The sequence below is a fragment of the Lytechinus variegatus genome, chromosome 2 (assembly GCF_018143015.1).
Source record: "Lytechinus variegatus isolate NC3 chromosome 2, Lvar_3.0, whole genome shotgun sequence".
Taxonomy (NCBI): domain Eukaryota; kingdom Metazoa; phylum Echinodermata; class Echinoidea; order Temnopleuroida; family Toxopneustidae; genus Lytechinus; species Lytechinus variegatus.
The window spans coordinates 48,708,518-48,721,224 of NC_054741.1; the positions used below are offsets into that span (position 1 = coordinate 48,708,518).

The following is a 12,707-nucleotide window of genomic DNA, read 5'->3' on the forward strand; positions in this document are numbered from 1 at the left end:
GGCACTGATACGAGAATTGGCATTTGCTGACACAAAAAAATGGGTCCTCTTCGGGTGAAAGGGGCATAGTACACGCTCGTTTGGGGGCATTTTTCTTACGTAAAAAGGCCCCTTTACAGTGCTTCAAAAAGTGGGAGATCCCCCGCCCTCCCCCCCCCCCATGATCGCTGCCCCTGAAACCAATATAGAACGTGTTTCTCACTTTGTGCAAAAGGGTTTCACATTATAAGCAAGTTAAAATATCCAATGTCACAAAATCAATTATATTTCGAGCATTTCGAGAGTGAAACATCTTAGACGAGATTAATTTCTGGATCAGTGGTGATTATCGATCAGAACCCCTTGCAATTAGAGACAGATAATAGCGATATGGAAATATTTATTGACCCTCCAAACTCACATGGACACTCGCTTAGCCTTAATTTATCAAAGAGACTTTCTGATCAACCTAAGCAGACGAGAGCCTACCTTAATCCAATATCACTGTATTGTAACCACATCGATCGACTGTAGGGTCTCCTCAATGTTATCTTGCTTTTTTCTGTATATTTCCTTCTTAAAGCGAGTAAAAATGCATCATTTTATTGTCATCTGCATTCTATTTAGTATGAATTACTTCGGAGTATCGGGAAAAGGTAACGAGACAGAAGGTATGTTCATATTTTGAAAATACTTTAATTAAGAATTTGAGTTTCTGTCAGTCATGACATTAATAAGCCTTATTTATAGTTTAAAAAGTAAACTCCAAATTTTCACTTTTAAGGTTGGAGTAAAGATAATGACTTTCTATCGATTTTAATCGATTGATCCTTAACTTTATCTAAAATGTATCTCATTTACCTATCATGAATAGAAAACAATGTGATTTTCCCCCAATTTTAAACATAATTCTTGTCAACTTCTTTTCTCATTTTAACTATCATGATTCAGAATTCTTACGACTAGTTAGATATAACCAAAACTAAAGGAATATGTATGTTACCTGTAACCACCTAAATATTCTTGCCTACTGTCTTCACTCTTTTTCTTCCTTTGGCCTATCGGAGATGTGGGATCTGTCCTGAACCCCCCCCCCCCCCCACAAACCCCCGCGAAGAAAATATGAATTATATTCCAAACCAAAAGAAAAATGCTACCGATTTTAGTTGAATAATATCTATTTTTTTTACAATAATAACCAGCGAACAAGTTTTCCACCACTTTTTATGATATTTTTAAAGTTGCTTTAAGTTCATTTTGTGTATTTATTTCTTTCTTGACCAAGTTAGCATCATGAATTATTTTGTTGCATTATTTTGTCACATTGAATATCCGTAATTGATATATCGGATTTATCAGTCTATTCTGTTTAGTTTTAATTTGTTCCTTTTTTATCATATTTCATATGGTGACGTCATTGAACACCACAAAAGACCCATGTAAAAACGGTGGATGTACAACCGAAGCAACTTTGGATACGGAATGTAAGTATCAACGATCGATATCCATATGTAATTAACCTATCGAAGACGTGGTATTTCGACTACTACCGTGGTTACACGCTGCATCGGCTCGCGGTGCAAACCCCAAAGCCGGTGGAGACTCGGCTCGCAGATTATCCTGCGTCGCGTTTACACGCTGCCCCAGCTCGAGATGCAGCATCGGCTCGCGGGGCAAAACACAGATAAGTGGATTAACTTTAAGGCCTGGTCACACCGCCCGAGCGTTGTTGGAGCGGTCGTGGAGCGGTAGGGAGAACGGGTCGAATTTCGCTCACAAAATTGGGGAGAAAATCGAAAACAAAAATCGAAAACGAAAAAAAAACAATCGAAATCGAAAATTGTGAACGGTAGCGAGCGGTGATGATTTTTTCTCTCCGCTCCACGACCGCTCCAACAACGCTCGGGCGGTGTGACCAGGCCTTAACATCATGAAACGCGCGCTAATCGCCTGTGCAGACTCGGCTTCATATTTACACGGTGAAAAAGTACCGTGATTGCATCGGCTCCCGGTTCGGATCCTGCTAATTTGGCGGTGAAAAATTGCCGTGTCTAGCTGCACCGCAAGCACGTGCAAATTAATCGCGTTCACACGCATAAAAGGTGCTTCTGCATCTACTCTCGGGTCTGCACCGCGAGCCGTTGCAGCGTGTAAACACGGTATCTATTCTTGGATATGCATAAAATGGAATTGAAGATACAATGATAATAAAAAAAGTGGTGGTTATGATTTTGACGATGACGATAATTATGATGATGATCGTGGTGATGATTTCGATGATATCAATTGTATCTACACATTACACACTGTTGAGGCACTTACAAAATTTTAATGAATGTTTTGAGCAGCTATTGTTAAGCTAATTCTCCACCAAATTTTATAATTATTTACAAGTTTATCAATTCAATTTTGGTTTCAGAAAATCAAAATTTCGGTTTGATCATCTCTGTTCTCATACTACATTTTCCCGTCATTTTATGTCAGTATGATATAAGGCTCGATTCTCTGATTGTACACCATGTGCGTTATTTTCATTCTATTATGACTCTTTCCTGATAAAAAAAAAACAATAATTCATGGATGTACACCCATCCTAACGATTCCCTTGGTTTGTTTGTAACTTATAGCTTCATTCTTCTCTTTTTTTTCTTCGCATAAGATGAACCAGACGACATGGGTATGCTATCGACTATCATAATTTCCATCTTCAGCACAGTTTTTGTCTGTGTTATTGTCTTCACTGTGGCTATATTTCTTTATCGATGGCTACACAAGACACAGTACATGGTATCTAAAAGAGATAAAGAAGAGGAGAATTTTGGAGAGAATCCCCCCACCAAGACGGAAGATTTCCCAACGGGTCATCGAGAGGAACCCTCGGAACGCAAAAGCCACGTCAGTCCATTAAGCAGTCATCAACAGTCAACCAGAATCTCAATTAAACCAATGTTTTGGAGGTCATCAGCGTTCAAAGATATCACAAGGAAGTCTGAAGGGAGTTCAAAGGCATCCAAAGAACTCGCAGGGGAGACTTGTGACAATTCATCGCCAATCAACGAGATGGAAGGGGAGATCTACGGAGCTTCGGCAGTGTTGGGAGACGATGCTATTAAGACCCAAGACGGTCCAGGGGCGTCCGGAGACATAACTAGGAAGGTCAAAGACGATTCAAAGGCTTTTGGAAACATCAATAGGAAGACTCGCAACAGGTCAACATCGTTCAGGAGCATCAAAAAGAAAGCCCGCCAAAGTGTAGCAGCTTTTGGAGATATCAAAAGACGTGGTAATGGGAGTTCAGCTGCGTTCGGCAACATCACTCGGAAGACCCGAGACAGTTTGAAAGGTTTTGGCGATATCAGAAAGAAGACGCGACACAGTCTAGCAGCCTTTGGAGATATCAAGAGCATGAATAAGAAGATCCGTGATAGGCTATCAGTACCTGAAACCACCAGAACGAAAAAGGCCAGTGGCAGTATGGCACAAAACAGAGACACCACTATCCATAACATTGACGGTCTAGAAAAAGAAGACCACTACTCCGACGCTAATTATGTCGACACCTCAATCGCATCAGCCATTCAGAATGCAAAAGAAGACACAACAGACCCTGTTGAACTAGATCATGAATACATTTACCCACTTGAAAAACCAACCAAATTTCAACGCAGATTCATGGCAAGCCGAATAACGAGAGATGGGTATCTGGTACCTGAACTGCCATTACCCGAACTTCCCTCAACCACGACAGATGAATATCATTCTGCTCGTTTCTCCAGGCAACCTGGATGCCTTAAAGAGGACGATAACATTTATTATGAGGTGGACTGAATTTTTAAGGATACCGTGACCCTGAGAACTGTGCATAGATCATTGATATGCGTGTTATATGTTGCAAAGTCACTGTTGTCATGGTTACAGTTGTTATTTCTCTATAGTGAGGAACAGTGTCCAATGGACTATTTATACATACATGCCTCTCTCCTGTAATCAAAATAGATCTAGAATATTAGTACTCAGTTTGACTTTCGTCTACACTCTAAAAACAAATCAGTCAAAAGTGACTGGTTAAAAGGGTCAGCTGGGAGCAACTGTTATTTTAGTCATATTTGACTATTTTCTAGTCATATTTTACAAGAACAGAGTTATTTCTGACTAGAATATATGTCAGAAATGTGAATATCAGTGATTGCCATATCAGTTACTCCCAGCTGACTAGTGGTCTCGTCAATTTGACTGATTTGTTTTAAGAGAGTAGACATATAGGCACGGCATTCACAAGGACATAATTGATCATAATCATTAAACCAACAAGGTTATTAAAAATGTGTTCAAAGCACGTAGTTTCAGTTTTGGATAGGCGAAATTAATGTACACGGGTGAACAAAAATAAACATTAAAAATAATCACTCTCAAATGTGATTTGATTTTTTTTAAGTTCGCTAGCATACAACCGCGCATACCAATAAGCTTATTGGAAGAGAAGTATCCACGTGTGCACTTGTTGCTCACTAAATCAGAAGTCTTTAAACCATGTCATATACATGTATGCCTACAACTATATATATGTAAACTATAACGAGATGTGATTTATGACTGAATAAGTAAAGAATACCAAAAATTGTAAATTTACAAATGAGATAACATCATGTTTACCAGGAGTTGTGCTTCATCCCAAAGATTTATGATTCCCTTTCTTAATATGTGGAAGATTATGGTTTCCAGATGTGGAACGTAGATCAAAATATCAACTCTTCATTTCAGGCATTAGGACGTTGTTGCGGCCACATATTGTCTCTGTCGCAGGGCGACAATTTGAGCTGCACGTGCCGGTTTCAACATATTGTGCCAATTTTCGTCTGCAAAAAAAAACCTAGAACCACAAAATGTCGTCCATTACACATATTGTCTTCAACCACCAGTCTGGTGTGCAGTGTTTGTGCGTCCTGGTGTGTGTCGTACGTGTCGTTGTTTGTGGTAAGGTTGTGTGTGTAATGTTAGAGGTAAGTGTTGTGTTAGTAAGGTTGTGAGGGTGTGTGCGTGTGTGTTTATGTGAGAATAATTACTATCATTTTTTTTCTAATATCAGTTTGGGGGTTATATCCACATGGTCTAGCATTAGCAGTTGGTCAAACTCTCTGAAATCTAAATCGATTTGCTCTAGTAACAGTATTTGGTCTAACTTCCAACTGGTCTAATGTATAGGACTTGGTCGAATATTGGTCGGTATTATTGCTGAATCGTCAAATAACCGAATGGTCTAATCGTGTTTTCGTCTAAATCCCAAATAGATATTTCCAGACTGTCACAGGAATTGACCAAGTAGTGATATACCATTTAGACCAAATAGATATTAGATCAAAGAGAAATTAGACGGAATGGTAAATAGGAAAAATTACAATTAGACCAAAAGGTGAACTGGTTGTGGATGAAATTGAATAAGACCATGTATAGGATGAGCTAAACGGCCATTAGCCAAATCGGATTTAGACCAAAAATCCAATTTAGCTTTGGGAAGGCTAATACAGAGAACAGCAGCAGAACTCGTGGACATTTCGGTTTTATCCACATGGTCTAACAACAGACTAATCCTCCGTTTGTCTATCAACACATTTGCTTAACCCATCTGGTCTACTAATAATTTGGTCTGATTTTTCAATTGGTCTAATACATACTTGGTCTAATTCTCTTTTGGTCAATGACCCATGTATCAATCTTATTTTTTGTTGTTCGGGCATGGCCCCTATGGCCTCTCCACATCTGTACGGCAGTGACGATCGTGTTTAGAATTATCAAATCTTTCTACAAATCTTTTTCCACTAGCTCATTCACAAATTTGTTTGATTAGTTGTTCATCAATTTCGCATGACTGGGTGGTTACTTTTATTTTTAAAAAAGTATCTCTATGTGAAAGAACCATTGTGGCAGTGAATGGATGTGCATGTCAGTACATCCAATTGCCATTTAATGTTTAATCTTTAAATTACAAATGCTGTTAGAACTGTAACAGTTGTACCTCATGCACGGAATTCTCTACTGTCATTCCCATTGATGTATTATTTCCATGATACAGAATAAAATATATATCATTCACATTAATTATACAGTGCATGTTTATCATTATTCGTTAAGACTTATATCTTGATTGATTGATACGCCTAAAATATTGGCTGTGACAAGTTAACTGAAGGCGACATTAATTATTTAGTCAGGAGCGTATCCAATGTTTCGCAATGATCCCTTTTATAGTTAAGAATGTTCTTATACTTGAAAAAGCCAGGAGAAAGGGGGTTATCACTCCAAACTTGGTTACAGTTTCTTTCTAAATAATTAACAAGGGAATAAAAACAAAGTCTCAATTCCAGAAGAAAAATATTTCCACCCTAAATTTGGAAAAGATGCGCAAGAGGCAGCGCTAATTGCTCCCTGTTTTATGTACATCCCCTCCCTCCTGGATCTGCGCCCGATTGTTCTTATCCTGACCCGATATTGGAAAAGTGGACTTTGCTTTCATTATGTCCAAACCAACACCGTTTAAGTGATAATACTATTCAGTAAATAAACGTGATCGTGTTGGTACAGTGACAAACATCTTTCTCCATTTTGGTTTATTAAAGTGTATTAAAATGAATATTAAAAAAATATGAAATCCTTATTTTTCTTTTTTTATTTACATTTAAGGGCGTTACCGTGAATAGGTTCTCTTGAATCTTACTATAATGAATTAAGATTTAATTTAAATAAATTCAAATGACTAAATATTAATTACTTTTCTTTCCACTTCATAAAGGGTATATAATGGTCAAAAATTCAATGAGACACCTCCAATGTCTAACAAGTGACAACCTTCGTGAAAAGGGGAGAATGCAAAAGCTCTTCAAGTTGTTACTGATTAATATCCAAGTCAACATGTCTGATTTTAACACCAATTTACTTACATGATGTTTAATGTATTTAGAGAGTTCGATTAGCATCTGCATCATCAATAGAAAATTTCAAAAGCATTTTTTGTATTGAGAAAATTCAACCGACACACCCATTTCTTCTTTTTTAATTTCAATACAAACGATAGAACAAAATGAGATATTGCCGTTTTCCGGCTAAGTATTGCCTGATGCGCAAAGAGTGTGAAAACATAAAAAAGAGAACTCGTATGAGGCTAATTTGTCCCCAAAAGAAGCAAAACGAAGGTAAAATTCAATTTTCCATGCGATAAAAATGTTCTCATTAGGGACATGATTCATTTGATTAACTTTTTTACTGTGCAAAACGATAGCTAGTGTCCCTTTCGTCTACCTCTTTAAATCAAATGTGGTCCTTCCTACCAACTGAAAACGATTCAGGTAGATTTCCAGAAATACACTATTTCTGAGTTAGAATAAAATGTTATTCGTATTAAAAGTCTCTGAGAATCAGAAAAAACTGCAAACCTCCTGGGACGGTCTTTAGCTAGGCTTACTAGAAATTTGACACTGAATTGTTCTCATGTTTTTTCGACGGGCAAATGAGCCTCCGTAAAGCTTTTCTGAAGTCTTTGTTGAATCCGTACAAGAAAGGGTTAAGTGTAGAGTTCATGTAGGCCAGCCAGTATGACATGTCGTAGAGCCATAATGGGACGCAATTGCAGTAGGAGTTGACAGGAAAGAGAATCACGAAGAAAATCCAGCACAGGATGAACGACACGACGATGACGCCAAGAGTTCGCGCTGTCCTCTGATGGAGACGATGGTTCACAAGATTATGGTGATGGGCCCTCTTCGCTGTAAGGCGTTTACTGTAACTTTCATTGTCGCTGTTGCGTGATTTTCCTGTCACGCGTGTCTCCTGTTGTAAAGGAGAGGGCAATGACTGCGTTGGTGTACTATCGCTTGATAAGCGACTTACTGAATGAAGTTCATCTATTCCGAGAGTATCGGTGCTTGTTTTACTAGAATAAGTTGTCTTCAAATCTGTATCTATGACGTTTTTGAGAGTAAATGAAGATGTTGAATCAACCAATATAGATACGGTCGATATCGACAATTGCTTGTTGTCCGCCAAAGTGGAGTCGGGTTTCAAGGTTTCGCTACAACAACAAAATATTCTTGCGTAGGAAGTATCTGGTGTTTCCATCTTCGTGACTTCAGTCAGGTTGCGCAGATGTTTCTTGAGGGCGTTCAGCATCTTTGCGTAAAGGCATACCATCAATAACATCGGGCACAAGAATACTACAGTATTTGATAGGAGGACATAGATAAAACCCGGTAGGTACAGGCAAGCTGATTCTATCGCGTAGCTGCCAGATATTACTCCAATCACAATGACAGCAGGTGTCCAGCATAACATCGCTACGACCCAGATGGCACAAACGATCAGAAGTGCCCTCTTTCTGCGTTGTCTCTTAAGATGCTTCAGAGGCTGGGAGATCGCCCAGTAACGGTCCAGGGATATAATGCTGATGCTAAAGATGGAGGCTGATACGCAAGAGAAATCAAATATGATCCATATTTCACAAACCACCGGTCCAAGAGGCCATCTTCCTAAGATGGTGTAAAGACTAAACAGTGGGATGACGAATATCCCGACCACTAGGTCGGCGCATGCAAGGTTGATTATGTAATAGTTGCTGTACCTACGTAACTTTGCATCTACGCAAACGAGGATGATTAAAATCACATTTGCAAGAACCGTGGTCAATGACATCGTCGATGCAAGGAAAATGAATACACAGTTCTGAAAGGTGAACTCGAATTGTTCGGTGTTGTCCAATATAGTCGAATTCCATGATGTATTCTTTGTTGTAACATTGCTTGACATTTTCAAAGGACTTCCAGTCACCATCCACCCAATAGTAGAGGCGGTTGTCAAGCTATACCTGTCAGTGGTTCAAAAGTCAGTTCTGTCAATTCCTAGCCTTTTTACCTTGACAGTGAGAAGAATATCACTTCCGGTTTCTCCAGTCCATATATACCATTAGTCAAATCTCTTGCGCGGAAATATATAGTTTGAAAATTGCTGACTTTCTGTAACAATTTTATACTCAAAATTTGATGAAGTTCTCGTTCTTGATACTTGCAATCTGCAGTTAAGAAAAAGAGAAATGACAAATAATATCCTAGTTTTAATATATCATCATATCTTAGGTTCCCTTACTATACCATTGTTTACCGCTGTAGTACTGCCCCTAGCCTGCATGCCTTACAGAGAATATTGGGTAAATGCTTAATTAACATTTTTTTAGAGTGTACCAATCGTGGGAAAATAAATTGACAAGCAGTACGGTACATGTTTAACCTTCCATCTTGATATGAAATATCCCTCGACATTTTAAAAATTAAATATTTGCGCAGTCAAGTCATGAATATGCTTTCAACCTTGAATCGATAAAGGACTGAATTAAAGTGTTAATCTTCATCGTCTACGAATGAACTAAATCAAATAAAATCAAATTTTAACGAGTTTTTTTTTCGATTTGGTAGGTAAAAACAGAATGCAGTCATTTGTATGAAGGTGAAAATGGACTATTTTTTTTTCTCCATTATTCATTTTGAAAAGGAGAAGGGTTGTGTGTCACAGAGGTCATTACTTCTACCTGGGTCTGCAGCAAAATATGGACACATTTTCTCGCTGGAGGAAAGTTAAGCCTGGGCCCCGTCTTACAAAGAGTTACGATTGATCCGATCAATCACAATTTTGATCGGCCAGCAACATCAACACCTATATGCATGTTTGTTCAAAATATTCAAAACTATGATGTATATTCATGCATTCTTTGTTTTCTTGAAAATTCACTGTGCTTCGCTTTGTTTACAAAGGATATTGTGCAAATTTCATGTACAAAAATTTATGACACTGATGGATTTCCATATAGAGTTACGATTAATCGGATCAACCGAAAGTCTTTGTAAGACGGGGCCCAGGAGAAGGATATAAGATGGAGTCAGAACTACTTCACCGTGACGCCTCCATTTAATGCAAGATTATCTCATATACTATGCTGGATAACGCGTACGAGTGCAAAATTAAATGTTTAAATGTCATGTAATTAAAATAAAATACTAGTAAGAGATACTCGTAAACTTTGAGGCGAAAACGAAATTTACAGAAATAAAGAAAAAGTTATATGTTGGAAACGTTATTCTATTTACCATGCAGTAAATTGATAATGGACACACAATACTCCGTAGCAACGTCCTTCTTACGAACCACTATCAGATGACCTTATTGAATGATTCACAGTCACTATACAGATGAAATTCATTATTCTATATTTCATGAATCGCGTTTCTCTTCAGGGTCATTGCTTTGAGAGTAATGCTAATCAACAACCCTGTACAAAATAATGAAAGCTTTAGAATAATTCAACTGAAAATTGATATCGGATTTGAATGAAATCTTTAGTCTTGTGCTTGTTAGATTTTTTCTCCATTTACTCAAATCAACTTGATGTTCATAGGTTCCCTCCAGTTGGCCCTAACTAATCTGAGGAATATGTATTACATAGAATGGATGATTTGACTTCAACTGTGTATACACTAGTTGCCTACATGTCCTAAGGGATATTGCCCCCAAGTTACCCTATAACGAGTAAAATGCAAGAAATTAGCCCAATGTTTTGAATCAGTTGGAACACAAAAGTATACACTATTTCGGTAGTCAAAATGGAAATTACAATTCAAGAAAGGAACCTGGTATAACATTAGGTCAGACATCCAAGAAAATCTAATCAAAATCTAATCAGACCTAATGCGAGATACGAGTTTTTCCCAGCGTTATGATTTGGGGATATGTATTTCATATCAAACCAAAATCATATCTAATGCGAAATTTTTCCAGCGTTATTAAAACCAATGACGTTTTTTAATTCTTTCTTTTTCTTTTTTGTGTCAGTGCTCTGGAAACTGCTCTCGGAACTTTATGTACATAAAAGCGCGCATGTGCTGGGAAATGGGGGAATTCTCCCGCACTCCATGATAGTAATTTTTATGACATGACATTCACATTAGCTATGCAAGAGATGTGTAGAGAATTTTTTTTTTCATTTTATTGGCAGTTTTTGCTTGCAAGCTTGATTTACTTCCATTATTCTGAGGTCCGTTGTCATGACTGTCTGGGAAATGGGACCCGCTGCTGTTTGGAGATAAATTTTCAGATAAGGCGTCGTCAGATTAACATCCAAGATGTTTTCATAATTTGACATTTTCCACTCGAGTGTCGTTACAAAAATTGTTATTTCGTCTGGTTGATTTCGAACAATTATGAAGACAGGGACAAGTATCGGGAGAAAGAGATTGTGATCATAATTTTTAATTATGCAAAACACTATATAATGTCTTTTGCTTTCATTTTTTCGACAAATACCGCGGATGATATTAGATGAAAGTGTCGTATAATAGTCTTATTTAATATGATACAGTCACCAAGGGGCAGCTGTACAGGGGACCCCCCCCCCCCCCCCGGCTTGGGGTTTCAAGTTGCATAAAAATGAACAGAGGAAATACACTATTACACAGACGCAAGCAAGAAAAGGTATTCTTCATTGCCTAGCAGGTTCAACTTTGCGAGGGTTTTGAGAAGGATGAAGTATGGCAGAAACCTAGACAATACGCGACGTTCAAAATTGCACCTCAACCACCAGCTGCGGGCCTGCGCAGGCGCGGTTGCGAGTACAAGGTGCAACTATGCGCGAAAACTCGCTCTGCACCTTTCATCGCAAAGTTGCACCTTTCTTGCACCCCTATTCCTCAGCGTGTAATTCAGTTGGAGAAGGAGAGGATTCAATGATTAAAGATCAAGTTTCGCTCTCTGAAGAGCGAAACTTATTTCTCAGTATGATCACATACTCCTTGACAAAAAAAATACAGTTATCCCTTTTGAAACATTTGAACTGCAGGTATCTGCAATTCTACTCCATACATGTATTCTACATTCAAACATGTGTTGCTTTCAAATAGTCACAAATAATGATGGCAGATTTCATAAAATGACCTATTTTTTATATATATCAAAAGCCTGTATCTAGCTATTCGTACATTTCTGTTCCTTAGTAGTATGGCGAAATCTAAGAGAGAAAAAAACCCGCAATACACCATGGGAATGTGGGTTCCATAAAGTCACAAAAAATGATGGAAGACTTCATTAAATTGCCTGTTTTTGTTATATCAAAAGTATGTATACCTACTCACACAATTCTGTTTCTTAGTACTATTGCGAATCTATAAGAGAAAAACCCCGCAATACAACCATAAAAGTGTTTCTTCCATATTAAAGTCACAAATAATGATAGAATATTTCATAAAATAGCCCACTTTGGGGTTATCAAAAGCCTCTGCCTACTCTACTCTATATATCTCCAACTTTTCCTAACTGACTCAATATCAAGCGTATTAAAAAATTATTCACTTGCAACAATATTTCAAGCAGGAACGAGATATCGATCTCGTTTATGTCTGCGATTTGATTCTGGGTCATGTAAAAAGAAATAATTATCCAGTGCATATATAGTAAGAACATGCCAATGTTTGAATGTGAATTTCATGAAATGTTCTCCTTGATACCACCAAGCTCAAACCTCAAGCAAAAGATAATTGTGTCTGATATTAAATCAGCCATGAAGTCAAAACATGGACGTTTACTCTGAATTTTCCGGAATATACTGTTCAGGAAGGGAACCATACTCTAATGATCACTGAACACTTTAATATTCCGCTTTGTCTTTACTCTCATATCTTGCACCTAGAATTCTCCTACAG

At 37.9% G+C, this 12,707-nt stretch overlaps 1 protein-coding gene across 1 annotated transcript; it reads right to left on the reverse strand.

Moving 5' to 3' along the window:
* Window positions 1-4,972: 4,972 nt before the first annotated feature.
* LOC121408230 (muscarinic acetylcholine receptor M3-like) lies at window positions 4,973-9,028 on the reverse strand. Its single transcript, XM_041599622.1, has one exon. The coding sequence runs from the start codon at window positions 8,794-8,796 to the stop codon at window positions 7,435-7,437; it is 1,362 nt and encodes a 453-aa protein (XP_041455556.1). The 5' UTR covers window positions 8,797-9,028; the 3' UTR covers window positions 4,973-7,434.
* Between the last annotated feature and the right edge of the window lie 3,679 nt (window positions 9,029-12,707).

Excerpts from the sequence above, each read along its gene's own strand:
- LOC121408230 (XM_041599622.1), bottom strand. The coding sequence starts at position 8,796 with ATGGTGACTGGAAGTCCTTTGAAAATGTCAAGCAATGTTACAACAAAG.